At 40.2% G+C, this 12,593-nt stretch overlaps 1 protein-coding gene across 2 annotated transcripts in view; it reads left to right on the top strand.

Moving 5' to 3' along the window:
• The first annotated feature begins 4,420 nt into the window (after nt 1-4,420).
• The window catches only part of GOPC (golgi associated PDZ and coiled-coil motif containing), a 46,903-nt gene continuing 38,730 nt past the window's right edge, over nt 4,421-12,593 (top strand). Inside the window, exon 1 of one of the 2 annotated variants that reach the window (XM_008517918.2) lies at nt 4,421-5,252. In XM_008517918.2, coding sequence (XP_008516140.1) covers nt 4,965-5,252 — 288 coding nt within the window. In that variant the 5' untranslated portion in view covers nt 4,421-4,964. The remainder of the gene's footprint in view (nt 5,253-12,593) is intronic. The other variant, XM_008517912.2, reaches the window with a different exon arrangement.

Raw genomic sequence — 12,593 nt, 5'->3', positions numbered from 1 at the left:
AAAGGATGCTGCTACCCCCACTCCCATCTCTACTCCCTGCCAAGAAGAATTCTGCCAATCTCTGCCTCACTATCTCCACATTAAAAATTTCAGGTGGACGATTTTGGTTAGGTGAGCCTAGGTCATATGCCTGTGCAGAGCTGGGAAAGTGATTATCTGACCTTTTTGGCTCATTATGGGAGGAGGACTCTATTTCCAATATTCAAGTCACATACGGTAAGGAATTCCTTAAGCAGAGGAAGGGGGTTCAAATACAGACAGTCTCTCATTTGCAGTGACAAATGCCCACTATAGAAATCTTTTTACCCTCACTCCTTTTGCTCACCATGACCACAAAAGCCAAGTGAGTTCTGAGTAAGTTACAATTAACTGGGGACCAAACAACTTCATTTCCAACAACTATTGTGACATGGCTTGTGTTTGCTTCACTCTACTTTTCTGATTTGTTCATTTAGAAGCCTATAAAGATTCTAAAAGATCATTTAAAGTATTCCTATACTTTTTAATATAAGTGCAAAGAAAAGATAATTAATGTTAAAGGGTGTTTGGAATGCAATTGTTTTGGGCCCCTTATAAAACTAATCTATAGGAAATATAAATGACAGAGGCCGACGTGGGGGAGTCTATGTTTGATCTGTAAAGTCTGACAATCTGAGAAATAAACAGTGACTTGACAGTGGATGAAAGAGGAAGAATTGATGATGAGTAAACTCTGATACCATTGTTGATAAATGGTGGTTTTAGATAATGCTGAACTAAACCTGGAGCTGTGGGAAAGAGTAAATGAAGAATGCAGATCCAGTGACAGTGGGAAAGCAGTCATAGTCGTCTTTGAGAGTGAGAGGGAATAAAAATAGAGTAATAGGGATTTCTAAAACTGTTTTTTGTTACGTTTTGTTTTTAGGTTTGGGTACACCATACAAAACATAGTATCTCATAAATTTTAACTATGGACTAGGTAAAATAATTCTTGAAGCCTAAATTAGACTGGATTTATGAGTCAAATCGACCAGATCACTGTTAAGTAAACTTTTTTTTTAGGTTGGGAGAAGTATTCCTTGGAATTTAAAGGAATATATATCTTATAGACATTTCTAACCCCTGAGCCCATATAAAAATATGTTCAGCTATGCTCTCTAGCAAGTATCAAAGGTATGTCTTGAAAAGTGACTGTTTTTAGAATTTCTTAGATAACACTGTTGTACTATCTTTATTGAACTGACCACACAAATATTTTCAGCATTCCTACTATCATCCAGATTCTGTTTTAGGACCTGGGATTCAAAGATAGCAAGACACAGTTATTGCTGCCAAGGAGCTCACAGTTTAAGGGGCTCCAAAACATATATGATAAATGCTATACCAGGTATTTGCAGGAAAGTAAACGGGGATGGAATCCATAGCTCCAAATGAGGAGAAAAAGAAAGGCTTCCAGGAAGAGGTGTCTGAGCTAATCCTAAATCACTGCAACAAAATTCTCAAGTTTTAAGAACAAGAGCAAACAGTTGTTCTGTAAGTGTGTATAAAAGAAATGATCAGGAGAATGAGGCTAATAAAGCACCTTGGAATGTCCAAACTTACTTCTTTAGCATGTTTATCACAAAATTTCAAATTGTTAGTAAATATGAATAAATATAAATAATATGCGTATATATGATATCCCCAGACTTTCCCCACATTGCTCCAGTAAAACAGTAATGGGTTTTCCTTGGCTTTCTTTATTCATCATAGAACTGTTTGTGGCAACCAACAGCACTGACTACCTTTTCCTTTTCCTGGTAGGATTGTTGGAGAGTAAATGAAATGTGTGAAGCCTAGTGCAGGGCCTGGTACAAAACAGAGTCCAATAAATGGCAGTCTCCCTCTCCAGTACAAGGCACATCTTCTATGGCCATTCACCTCAGGGTCTTTGCAATTAATGTTTGAACTCTAACCTTACAGCTAATTGCCAGTACCTACCAGAGAGATGTTTAGCGTCTTCCCTTTTCCCCCAGGTTCCTCAGTCTCCTCCCTATTTATTCTTAGTAATACCTTGCGGTAAAACTCTCGGGATAAGTTCTTAAAACAAGACTGTGGCATTTAAGTTATACTAGAAATGTTTAATCATGTAAGCATGATTCATGAAACAGTTATTGGAAGTTTCTGCCAATGCAGTAACAAACAGAAGTATCAAGATTTCATTATGTCTAGGAAAATAAATCCCACAAGTATTGAGATTACATACAATTCCAAATTCCAGAGTAGGTCAAGATAAGGCAGTAAATGTAAGAGAGCACACTGACAGCAGAGGGCAGCACTTGAACGTCAAACTCTGCTTTTCATGTCCCTGTTAGTCTGTGACTTGCAGAAATGCAAACCCCCAATCAAGGTTGGCAAAGGATTATGTCCACACACAGGGCACTTCATGAGCATTTGAAATAGTCACTTAGTACCAAGATAGCAAGCACAGAGGGATGTGGCAGCTGGTACACAGTGTGGCAACGAGAAGGGACAATATGAGATGAAAGTATTTGGAGACACAGAGGGCGTGATTTGTTGGAGTTGTAAAGACTGCAAACAGAAAAGGAGCTGAGTTCTACAATTCTGAAAATGGGGGTATTCATCAAGGATCAGAGCACAGAAAACATATAAGCACGTAAAATCCATTTCAGTTGTATACACACAATTCAGCAGGAAGTTAAATGGTACTTTTTTCTTAAAGAAATGAAATTTATTTTCAAGTGTAGTCCACATAAACTAACAAGAGTGGTAACTAACAGTAAATGAATATTACAATTTTTTTAAGTAATATTTCTTATATATTAAGAGACTTGTATATGGCTTATAACTAGGAATAAATTCTGTTTTTGAAAAAACTTTTGCCCTGATTTGCCAATTTATTGTACTGACAATTTATACAAGAAGAAATGAATTCCCTCCTCCTTATATACCCCATGGTTAACAGCTAAGACTTTGGAGAAAAAGACATCTAGATTGAAATCTCACCTTAGTCAATTTTTAGCTTTATGACCTTACTAAGATACTTAAGCTCTCTGTGACTCATAAAAAAGTGATAATAGCATCCTCACAGGATTTTGTGAGGGACAAAGATGTAAAGCATATAACACAATGCTTAAACACAGTATGCACTCAACAAGTGAAAGCTATTACTATTATTGGGATTGTGTGTATGTGCCCTCCCCCCAATATTAAATTACTTACTTCAAATTCCTGAAAATGCATTGCTAACTATATTATGTATAGAGAAAGTGGCTGGGAACGTGGTAGCTGTACTGTTCTTGCAAATATTGAAATGTGGAAATAGAGTTAATTTGGAAGGGAATGGGGAAGATGCAAACTTTAGTTTTACGTTATGTTTTGTGTATAAAAACCGGTATGGTGGTGGCAATTTAAGCTCAAGGCAAGGATCTCATGGTTAGTTTTGCTAAGTTTGCTGAAGCCAAAGGACTTTATTGACTGACGTTAACCAGTTGGTCCTGCAGTACCCAGAGAGCAAACTAAAGCTATGTTTTCTTATTCCTCATTAGCATTGCGTTGGCGAGGAGCACAAAGTACTGGCTTTGGTGGCGATTAACTGGGAGAGTCTGTCCTTTGAACACACCATAGAAAAGTCTGTAGTCGGCCAGTAAAACAGTCCCCTAGGCAATGCAGGAGAGAGAGTTTCTACCAGCCTCCTCTAATCAGACTGGTTTCTCCTTCCTTTTGCAAGACTGGGCTACTCTTGTGTAGAAGAGGGTTAAAACTGAGTAAGTGGAATGGTAAAGGGCAGTTGCTAAACACTCCCAAGGGTACTGCAAAACTCAAATTAAAGCTGTAGCTATGCGGGTTAGACTCACTAGCCTGTGAGCTCTGCTTGAATAAGGGTCACGTCTCATTTTTGTGTCCCCAATGGGCTCTGCCTTCGATATATTTATGAACATATGAATCTTCATAATTCTGTTTTTCTGAAATGTCACGCGTGGGTGCACTGTACCAGTTTTTGAAATAAGTACACCTTTTTAAGCAGTTGCTTTGGAAATGTATGACCTGTGGTGTAATAATAAGGAATACCAAGTGCCAAGCACTGAGGCTAAGCATTTTACCTTATTACTGAGTGAAGTAAATTTTGGAAACTGAGGCTTCGAGCTTAAAGAATACAACGAAGTTGGCATAGCTAACATGAGACAAGGTTTAAGACTTGAACCCAAGGCTTCCTCTTAATCACAAAAGGTATCGTATTAATTCAGCAAAACCTGGTCAGCCACTGTCCTTCAACATGCAGCCCTGAACAGTTTCCACCCGAAATTTAGGGCCTGGTTTATGAGGAAAAGCCAGTGAGTCCACCCACCCCACCCTCAACAGGAAGTGGAACGCAGAAGGTAAAACGTGGCCACTGCGCATGCTCACACCGCCCTTCCTCACTCTCCCTTCCCTGCCCCTTGGGTGACACCGCGACAACTTTCCCGGACTACTTTTAACAGGCCCCGCCCACTGTGGAGTCAGACGGGCGGCAGCCGTTGCTCTCTGCGACGGGGACGCCCTTCTCCTCCTCGAGCCTTTCCAACTTGGAACCCGACATCATGCGCCTCGGCTTCTCGGAGATTCAAGCTGCAGTTTGCCAGTTGTCAATATGGCCGCTGACGGGCCGGTCCCAAGCAAAGAGTTTTCATAGGCCAGGGTCGCATCCTAGCCCCGCCCATTTCGTCCCGCCCGTCGGCGCCCGCCTGGGTCTTTGCTACGCACGCGCAGCGGAGGCGGGCCGGGAGGTGGGACGGCCTGAGTCTTCCGTGTGCCGCCGCCGCCGTTGCCACAGTCCCGCTGCTCCTACCCCTGCGGGGCCGCGTTGCCGGCGTTAGCTGCGCGAGGGGAAGGCAGAGGACCCGAGGAACGTGCGTGCGCGGAGGTCCCCGCAGTCTCATCAGTTCCTCTCGCGCGGGCTGGGCGGCGGGGGTCCGCAGCAGTTGGGGGCGGCCCTAGACAGCGCCATGTCGACGGGCGGCCCTTGCCCGGCAGGAGCCGGAGGGGGCCCAGGGGGCGCCTCCTGCGCCGTGGGGGTCTCCGCTGGCGGGGTATCCATGTTCCGGTGGCTGGAGGTGCTGGAGAAGGAGTTCGACAAGGCCTTCGTGGATGTGGATCTGCTCCTGGGCGAGATCGATCCGGACCAGGCGGACATCACTTATGAGGGGCGACAGAAGATGACCAGCCTGAGCTCCTGCTTTGCGCAGCTTTGCCACAAAGCCCAGACTGTGTCCCAAATCAACCACAAACTGGAGGTGAGTTGCGGGCACTGGAGGGGGTGGCATCCGACCCCAGTCATCAGATCCTATTTAACGCACCAGTGAAACGACCCTAGAAAACTGCTCACTGTGCACCTGGGCTTCAAATGTGACGGGGGAGCGTGTGTGTGTACGTGTGAAGGAAAAGAGTCAAGTGAGGTTGGAGGAGCAAAAGGAGTGTAGATCGACGTATGCGTCTCCCCGAGTCATCCACTTTCCTAGTGTCTCTGTGAGGAAGAAACAGGAACTAATTATACCAGCCTACTTGTACTTATTACATTAACAAACCTAAGAGTAAGCTCAAAGATTCTCTGTCATAAGAATACCTTAGCCCACTTTTTAACATTTGGGTTTTTAGGTCTACTTTCACATTGGTAAACTAGGTATTTATATCACCAGACAGATGCAGTCCTGATTATGCTTAACTGTTTCACATAGTTGCACACAGACATGCTATTGCCTGCATGCACGAACTATTTGAGGGAATTTGATCAATGCTGTTAGGAAAATTTAGTGAGATAAAGACTAAATAGTATCAGTGTCCTTCTCGGTTTACAGTTGGTCCTTAAATTACAGGCACATACCTCCAGAGCTCCCTGCAATTATTTAAATGACTTCTAACATTGAGGTTTTGTTTTTACTTTTCTACTTTTCCCGAAGTCTGGATTTATTTTTGAAAGTATGTGAAGAATGATTGTTTGCTTTAGTCTGTAATCTTGGTTATGGGTGTGGGTGGATGGTGACGGTTCCAAAAAATTTACCATACTGTGTAGAAAATTAAACTAGTGCATTATTACAGTATTTAGAAATCATGATAGATTAACATTATTACATAAAGAGCATTTTCTAACTGGTTAATTTAAATAAGAGAGTGGGTCTTTCATTGTAAATAGATATGAATAGAATAATCATTGATGTGCCAAGTCCTTTGAACGTTAGATTTCCTAAGAAATCATCATTGCTATCAGTTGTAATGGTTGAGTGTGCCCAATTGATCCAAATCAATGTGAGTATCAGATACACATCCTGTCCTCGCTTAGTGGTTAGCATTCTTTCTCTTTGCCATGAGAAAGGTGGGATAATTCACCTTTGACTAGTGTAGAATTGCATATCAGAGATTTTGTGATTCTTCTCCCCTGAAAGGACTGTTAATTTTTTCCAACCTAAAAGGTTGGAATGGAAGTGCCAAGAGGAAGCTAAACACTTCTTATGATAATGTCTTGATTTCTTGATTAGTGGTAATTTCTAAAAAAAATATTTTTCTCAGGTAGTGAAATTGCATTTGATGGTTTTTAGAAATAGTACTTTAGGTTTAAATAACAGCAAGAGTACCTTTTGCCACATGAGAACTTCCATATCATTTACAACTGAAAGTATCAACTGAGGATAAACAGCTTTTAAAAAAATGAAACAATCTCTAATTCATTTTTTAAATGACTCAAGGAAACTTGAAACAGTGATATTTTGATGTCAGATATAAAATCTAATTTTGGAGAAAGGATTGTTCTGTAAGTAGGAGGTGGTGCTCAATTCTTTTCATCTTTAAATATTTTAGGTAAGTATTCAGATCTATAATAAATTATGCATGTTCTTTTTTTCGGAAATTATAATTACATATTCTTACTGCATGTCCTGGCTTAGGAGGTGGCGTTACTTCTCCAAATAAGAAATGCTAGCCTATCACAATGCGAGCATGTTTTTTCAACATGCCTGAAACCCTTGATTTAAAGATCTTAGAAAATGGGGAGGGGAGGGACTCAGCGTGACTCTTTTTGTTTGTGTGTTTTTTCAGGTACAGTTGACTTATCAGATCTGTGAGGTTAATCCTCCTACATTTAGCAGTTTCTACAGTGTTCCTGGAATCGGTTGTTTGTTGCTGAGGAGTGAGGTTCACTGTCATAGTGCCATTCAAAGTAGATTTGCTGCTGTGTCATCTGCAGAATTTCAGAGGTCGCTCCATATGCTGTTATCAGTCTTCTGAGATCTTGAAATCTTTGAAAAAATTTCCATACTTTTTTGCCCTATTTTATTTTATTTCTTGAATTAGTTCTATTTTTTTAAGGATATTGACATTAAGACATAATATTTGAGGCCACTTATGGTTTGGTAGAACACATGTGCACCAAAGTTCAGTGGTTTTAGAGTTTAATACCTTAAACCATATTACTATAATAATATATTTTTATAATCAAGACACAGATTCCTCCAGAATGATAACTTCTTTTTAAATTGGTCTTGAATATCCTTCCAGATTACTCCTTTTTCTTCTCATTTATTGTGTCTTTAGGTAACACCACATTTAATATTAATATAATAGTTAGGAAAACAATTTTGCTGCAAAAAAAATCACAAGTTGAATTTTAAATATAAATGACATCTATGTGACTGCTTCTTGCTGTAAGTTCTATTTGGGGAGAAGGCGATCTGTAAGGGGGAAGGGAGGGCAGAGAATATCAGAATATTTTAAGGTAGTGCCATTTCAGTTTACTCACATCTCTCTTATACTTCCCGCCTGCTTGAGAATTCCTGCTGTGGGGAGCCGCTTGGTGACGGCTGTGCTGGAGTCCCAGGTACTGATGGGGATAGTAGTAGTAGTCATGGTAGTAGTAGCAGAAGTAGGTGTGTTGGAGTAGAACAAAGGTTGAGAACCAGTACTCTAGAAGAACTCATCTCTCTGCCTTGAAATACAATTTTCTGCCTATTTACCTCTTTTTTAAAATAACAGCAAAACAATACATCTTCTATGACATCCTCCTTTTCCTCAGCAATTGCTGAGTCAGTATTTCTTTTTAAAGTGATTTACTATTCACAACCATCATTGGAGAAATTTTTTTTAATTTATCCTTTTTTTTTTTTTTAAAGATTTTATTTTTCCTTCTTCTCCCCAAAGCCCCCCAGTACATAGTTGTGTATTTTAGTTGTGGGTCCCTTTAGTTGTGGCACGTCGGATGCCATCTCACCATGGCCGATGAGCAGTGTTAGGTCTGCACCCAGGAGCCGAACTAGTGAAACCCTGGGCCGCTGAAGCAGAGCACACGAACTCAACCACTCGGCCACGGGTCTAGCCCCAGGAAATTTTTAACTTTGATCAGAGCCACGTTAATAATGAACTAATGATGTACTATCCTTTTACTACTTTAAAGCTATCCTGTCTTTAAATAAGCAGTAAGGCTGTTTTGCAGCATTGAACTTGAAGTTTAATACTGACCCAGTGTATATTTACTGAGCGCTAATTATGTGCCAGATTCTGTACTGGGCAGTTGGGAGACTATAGAGAGCAAAAGTGGACATAGCCGTTGCTCTTATGGAGCTTGGATTTTCTTGGGGGAATTTGTTGGGATAATTATCACATAAATGTGAAATTCCAACTTTGATGAGTGCTATGAAAGATGCATAGAGTAATGAGAACCTATTCTGGGAGATCAAGGAAGGCTTCTTTGAGGAAGGACCATTCAGTTAAAACATAAAGGATGAGTAGGAATTAATTAGGCCAAGAGAAATGGAAGTATCATTCAACACTCCAGTAGAAAGAACAGGAAGTGGAAAGTACCTGTGATGGGCAAGCACATAATGCATTTGAAGAATTCAAAAAAAATTGGTATATGTCATAAGAGCAGAGGGCAAAAGAAGTGAGATATAAAATAAGTTTAAACAGGTAGGTGGGGACCATATCTACATGATTTCATAGGTCATGCAGTAGATTTGGGGGCTTTCTCATAACAATGGGACATGTTTTAAACTAGGTAGTAACCTCAGATATGAGGTTAGAATAGCTCACTCTGGCTATGGTAAGGAGAGAGTTTGGGAACATGAATGCAGGAAATCATTTAGAAGGTTCTTATTCTGATCCGTGTGAGATGATAATAGTGCAGAGTAGGAGAGTGGAGATGGAGGAAAGTGTTCAGAACAAGAGAGACTTGAGAGGTAACAGTACACTATCTAGGGATGGATTGGAATGGAGGGATGAAAGAATTCAGGATGACTCCAAGGTGTCATTTGGCTGGATAGATAGATGGGTGTGAGATATTATTAGCAATAAATATATTTCTAACCCTGTTGATCAATTACCGAGGGCCAGACTCTGTCCTAAGATTTTACATACATTGATCTAATTCTCAGAGCAGTCCTGTGGGATAGGTTTACTATTGTTATTCCCGTTGTACAGGGATTAAGTAAAGGGTAGGAGACTACAGAACTAGAGAAACTGATCTCTCCAAAAACACGCATATATGCCTGGTAGGGGAAGGAGGAGGTGGAGAGAAAAGCAGGCAGAAAGAGTGAATGTGGCTGGAAAGACAGCTGAAGGGGAAGTGTGAGGTGCAAAGGAGGTATTATTTTTCAAATGAGAAAATAAGCTTGAACATGTTTATAAGCCAATGAGAAGCATCTAGTTGAGGGGAAATTTGAATATTCTAGAGAAAGAGAGGGATAATTAGTATTAGTAAGGTTTCTGAATGAACATGAAATCCGAAGTACATGTAGAGAGAATGGCCTTAGGTTGAAAGGGCAGCTGTTATACTTAGAAGAAGGGAGAGATGATGAGAGTAGAAGGTGGGAGTTTGAGGGAGTTTGTGTGAAGCCTTCTTTATTCTTTGTAAAATGGGAGCCCAGGACAACTGCTGAAACTGGGTGAAAGTAAGAGCTTGAGGAGAGTGAAGAGTGAGAGCCACTTGGCTAGGGAAATAGAAGGACCGGCAATGTTGAGGACTTATTTGGAGTTAGTTATCATAAAATCATGGTACAACCGGGGTGCCCTGTTGTGTGACTTCCTCAAGCAGTCCTTGTTTAGTAAGAGGCACAGTAATGAGAGTAATAATTGAATTCATCCTGTGCTGTAGCAAGGAGTTTGCTATATAGACAAGCATGTTGTTGAAATAAAAATGGTAATGGAGATGAAGAAGAGGAGGTAATCTTCATCAAAGAAGTAGAAACAGGATTTGATAATTATGTAGATGCAGAGGATGAGGAAGAGGAAGGGTTAAGGATGACACCACATTTCTGTTTGGAAAATGTATTGGTTGATAACCTGTAATGGGTTGAATAGTGTCCCCCCCAAATTCCTGTCCACCTGGAACCTCAGAATGTGATCTTATTTGGAAATAGGGTCTTTGCAGATGTAGTTAGTGTAAGGATGGAGATAAGATCGTACCAAATTAGAGTGGGCCCTAAATCCAATGAGAGTGTCCTGATAAGAGACACTCAGAGGACACACAGAGAAACTATGTGAAGATGAAATGAGAGATTGGAGTGACATGTCTACAAGCCAAGAAATGCTAAGGATTGCTGGCAACCAACAAAACCCAGGAGACAGGCATGGGACAGTTTCTCCTTCAAAGTCTCTAGAAGGAACCCACACTGCCAACACCTTGATTTTGGCCTCCTGGTATCTTGACCTATGAGAAAACGCATTTGTATTTTTTTAAACCACCAAATTAGTGGTAATTTGTTATGACAGCCTTGGGAGACTTATACATTCGCTGAAGTAAGGAATCCAGAAGGAGCAGGTCTGGCAGGAAAGATGAGTTTATAAGATTGTGCGTGGTTCAGGTCCCTGTCCCTTCTTGCATATTCCTAACATAGTCTAATTGCTTCTTACCTCCTCCAAACCATCCTTTCGTTGCCAGAATTATTCTAAAATGTTTCATTTTAATGATTCATATTAAAAAAGGCAACTATGATTCTGTCACTCTTCTTTTTATACCTCCCTATTACTTATTGGCTAAAATTCAAACTCTGTGACATGGTGATCAGTGTCCAGTCTGTCTGCCCTTATCTCTTGTCGCCCCTTCTTTCTGCTTTTGCCTCAGTAAAACTGGTCTATTTGTAGTTCTCTAAATAGGCCCTGCTCTTTCATGGCATCTGTACTTTGGCATAGGGTTTTTTGTATAATGTCTTCTCTGTCCCCTTTGTCTACAGTATCAAACACCCACTCATCTTTAAAGACATGAATTACATCACCATCTCTGTGAAGTCCTCACCCCACTCCTCTCTGCTTTCTATAGGGAGAGGCTGTCATAACACCTTGAACTCACTTGGACTATTAGATTTGTTACGTTGTACTATAATTGGTGGTTGCCACATCTCTTTACCTCTAGGAGGTCAGCTCATTGAGGGTCAGGACTATGTGAAATAATCTGAACTATCAAATGCTTTGAGAATGCTGACTTGAGGGCGTGACATTCTCTTTTTATGGACCCATTTTGGTTTCTAGGAATTAGTTGGCTGTTTTTTCTCCATAGTACTCCTAAACTTTATTGAATAGTGAGTATGAATATCAGGTTGACTTATATGTGGATTACAGAATTGGTGTTTGGCCCCTTTTTAAAATTGGAAGTTTGGAACTCACACATTAGACACCAACCTTTCTGACCTGACTCACATCCCTATCTCACCTGCCAGCAGTTTTCATACCTCAGACCTTCCTTCCCTTCCCCTATTCCGTGTGTTAGCTGATCTCCTTTCAACCCTCAGGTAAACTTTTCCTTTCTGCCTGACCCCCTTCACTTCCTTTTGAATTGGTACATCACACAGGTCTCTATAGTAGTGCTGTATCATAATTGGAAATGTATTTTTATCTCTTTCTACTAGACAGTGAAATTCTTATGGGCAGAATCCATGTCTTATTCATCTTTTTGTCTCCAGATCCTGGCAAACAGTGTATCCTCAATAAATGGTTATTTGAATTCATAAATTATTTGAAACACCTCTGGTGTTCTGCTGTCAATCCTCAAAGATTGCCAATAATTCTGTGATACAAGTTGCATGAGAGCTGGGGTGGTGTCTGTCTTGTTGACTGTGTATTCATAGTGTCTAACATAGTGCCCACCACATTATTGAATGACTGAATCTTCAGGTTTATTTATTCCGCTGGTATGTAATTCACAAGGATATGATTTGTGAGTTAATAATTCATGATATTCCATTTTAAGACAAATTTGAAACTATGACTAAGAATAACTTTAAACATCATTATATAAGAGTATTGAGTATGGATTTAGTGTACTTGTAACATTTCTAAAATACTGGGTGGGTTAATTCTCCTCACCCTACCTCCAGTTTGAGCAGAGAGCAACTGAGTTCTTTAACGTTAAATGGAAACAGGAAATATTTTGTATGTTGTTTGGAACTTCATCTTGCAGTTTACATCACAGTACTTTAACTTTCAAAAGTACATCACAGATTTATCTACTTACCTCCATTTCAAATCTCCCACCGTGGTTCATTCACATTGTCTTCCATATTACACACAGCTATCTTTTTTAAGATGTAAATTTAATCATGTCATTCTGCTTAAAATTCCTCAATTGGGCTTTGAATAAAATTCAGAGTCCTTGTTAT

This window comes from Equus przewalskii, chromosome 9 (genome assembly GCF_037783145.1).
Source record: "Equus przewalskii isolate Varuska chromosome 9, EquPr2, whole genome shotgun sequence".
NCBI classification, from domain to species: Eukaryota; Metazoa; Chordata; class Mammalia; order Perissodactyla; family Equidae; genus Equus; species Equus przewalskii.
This window is presented reverse-complemented; position numbering and strand designations above follow the sequence as displayed.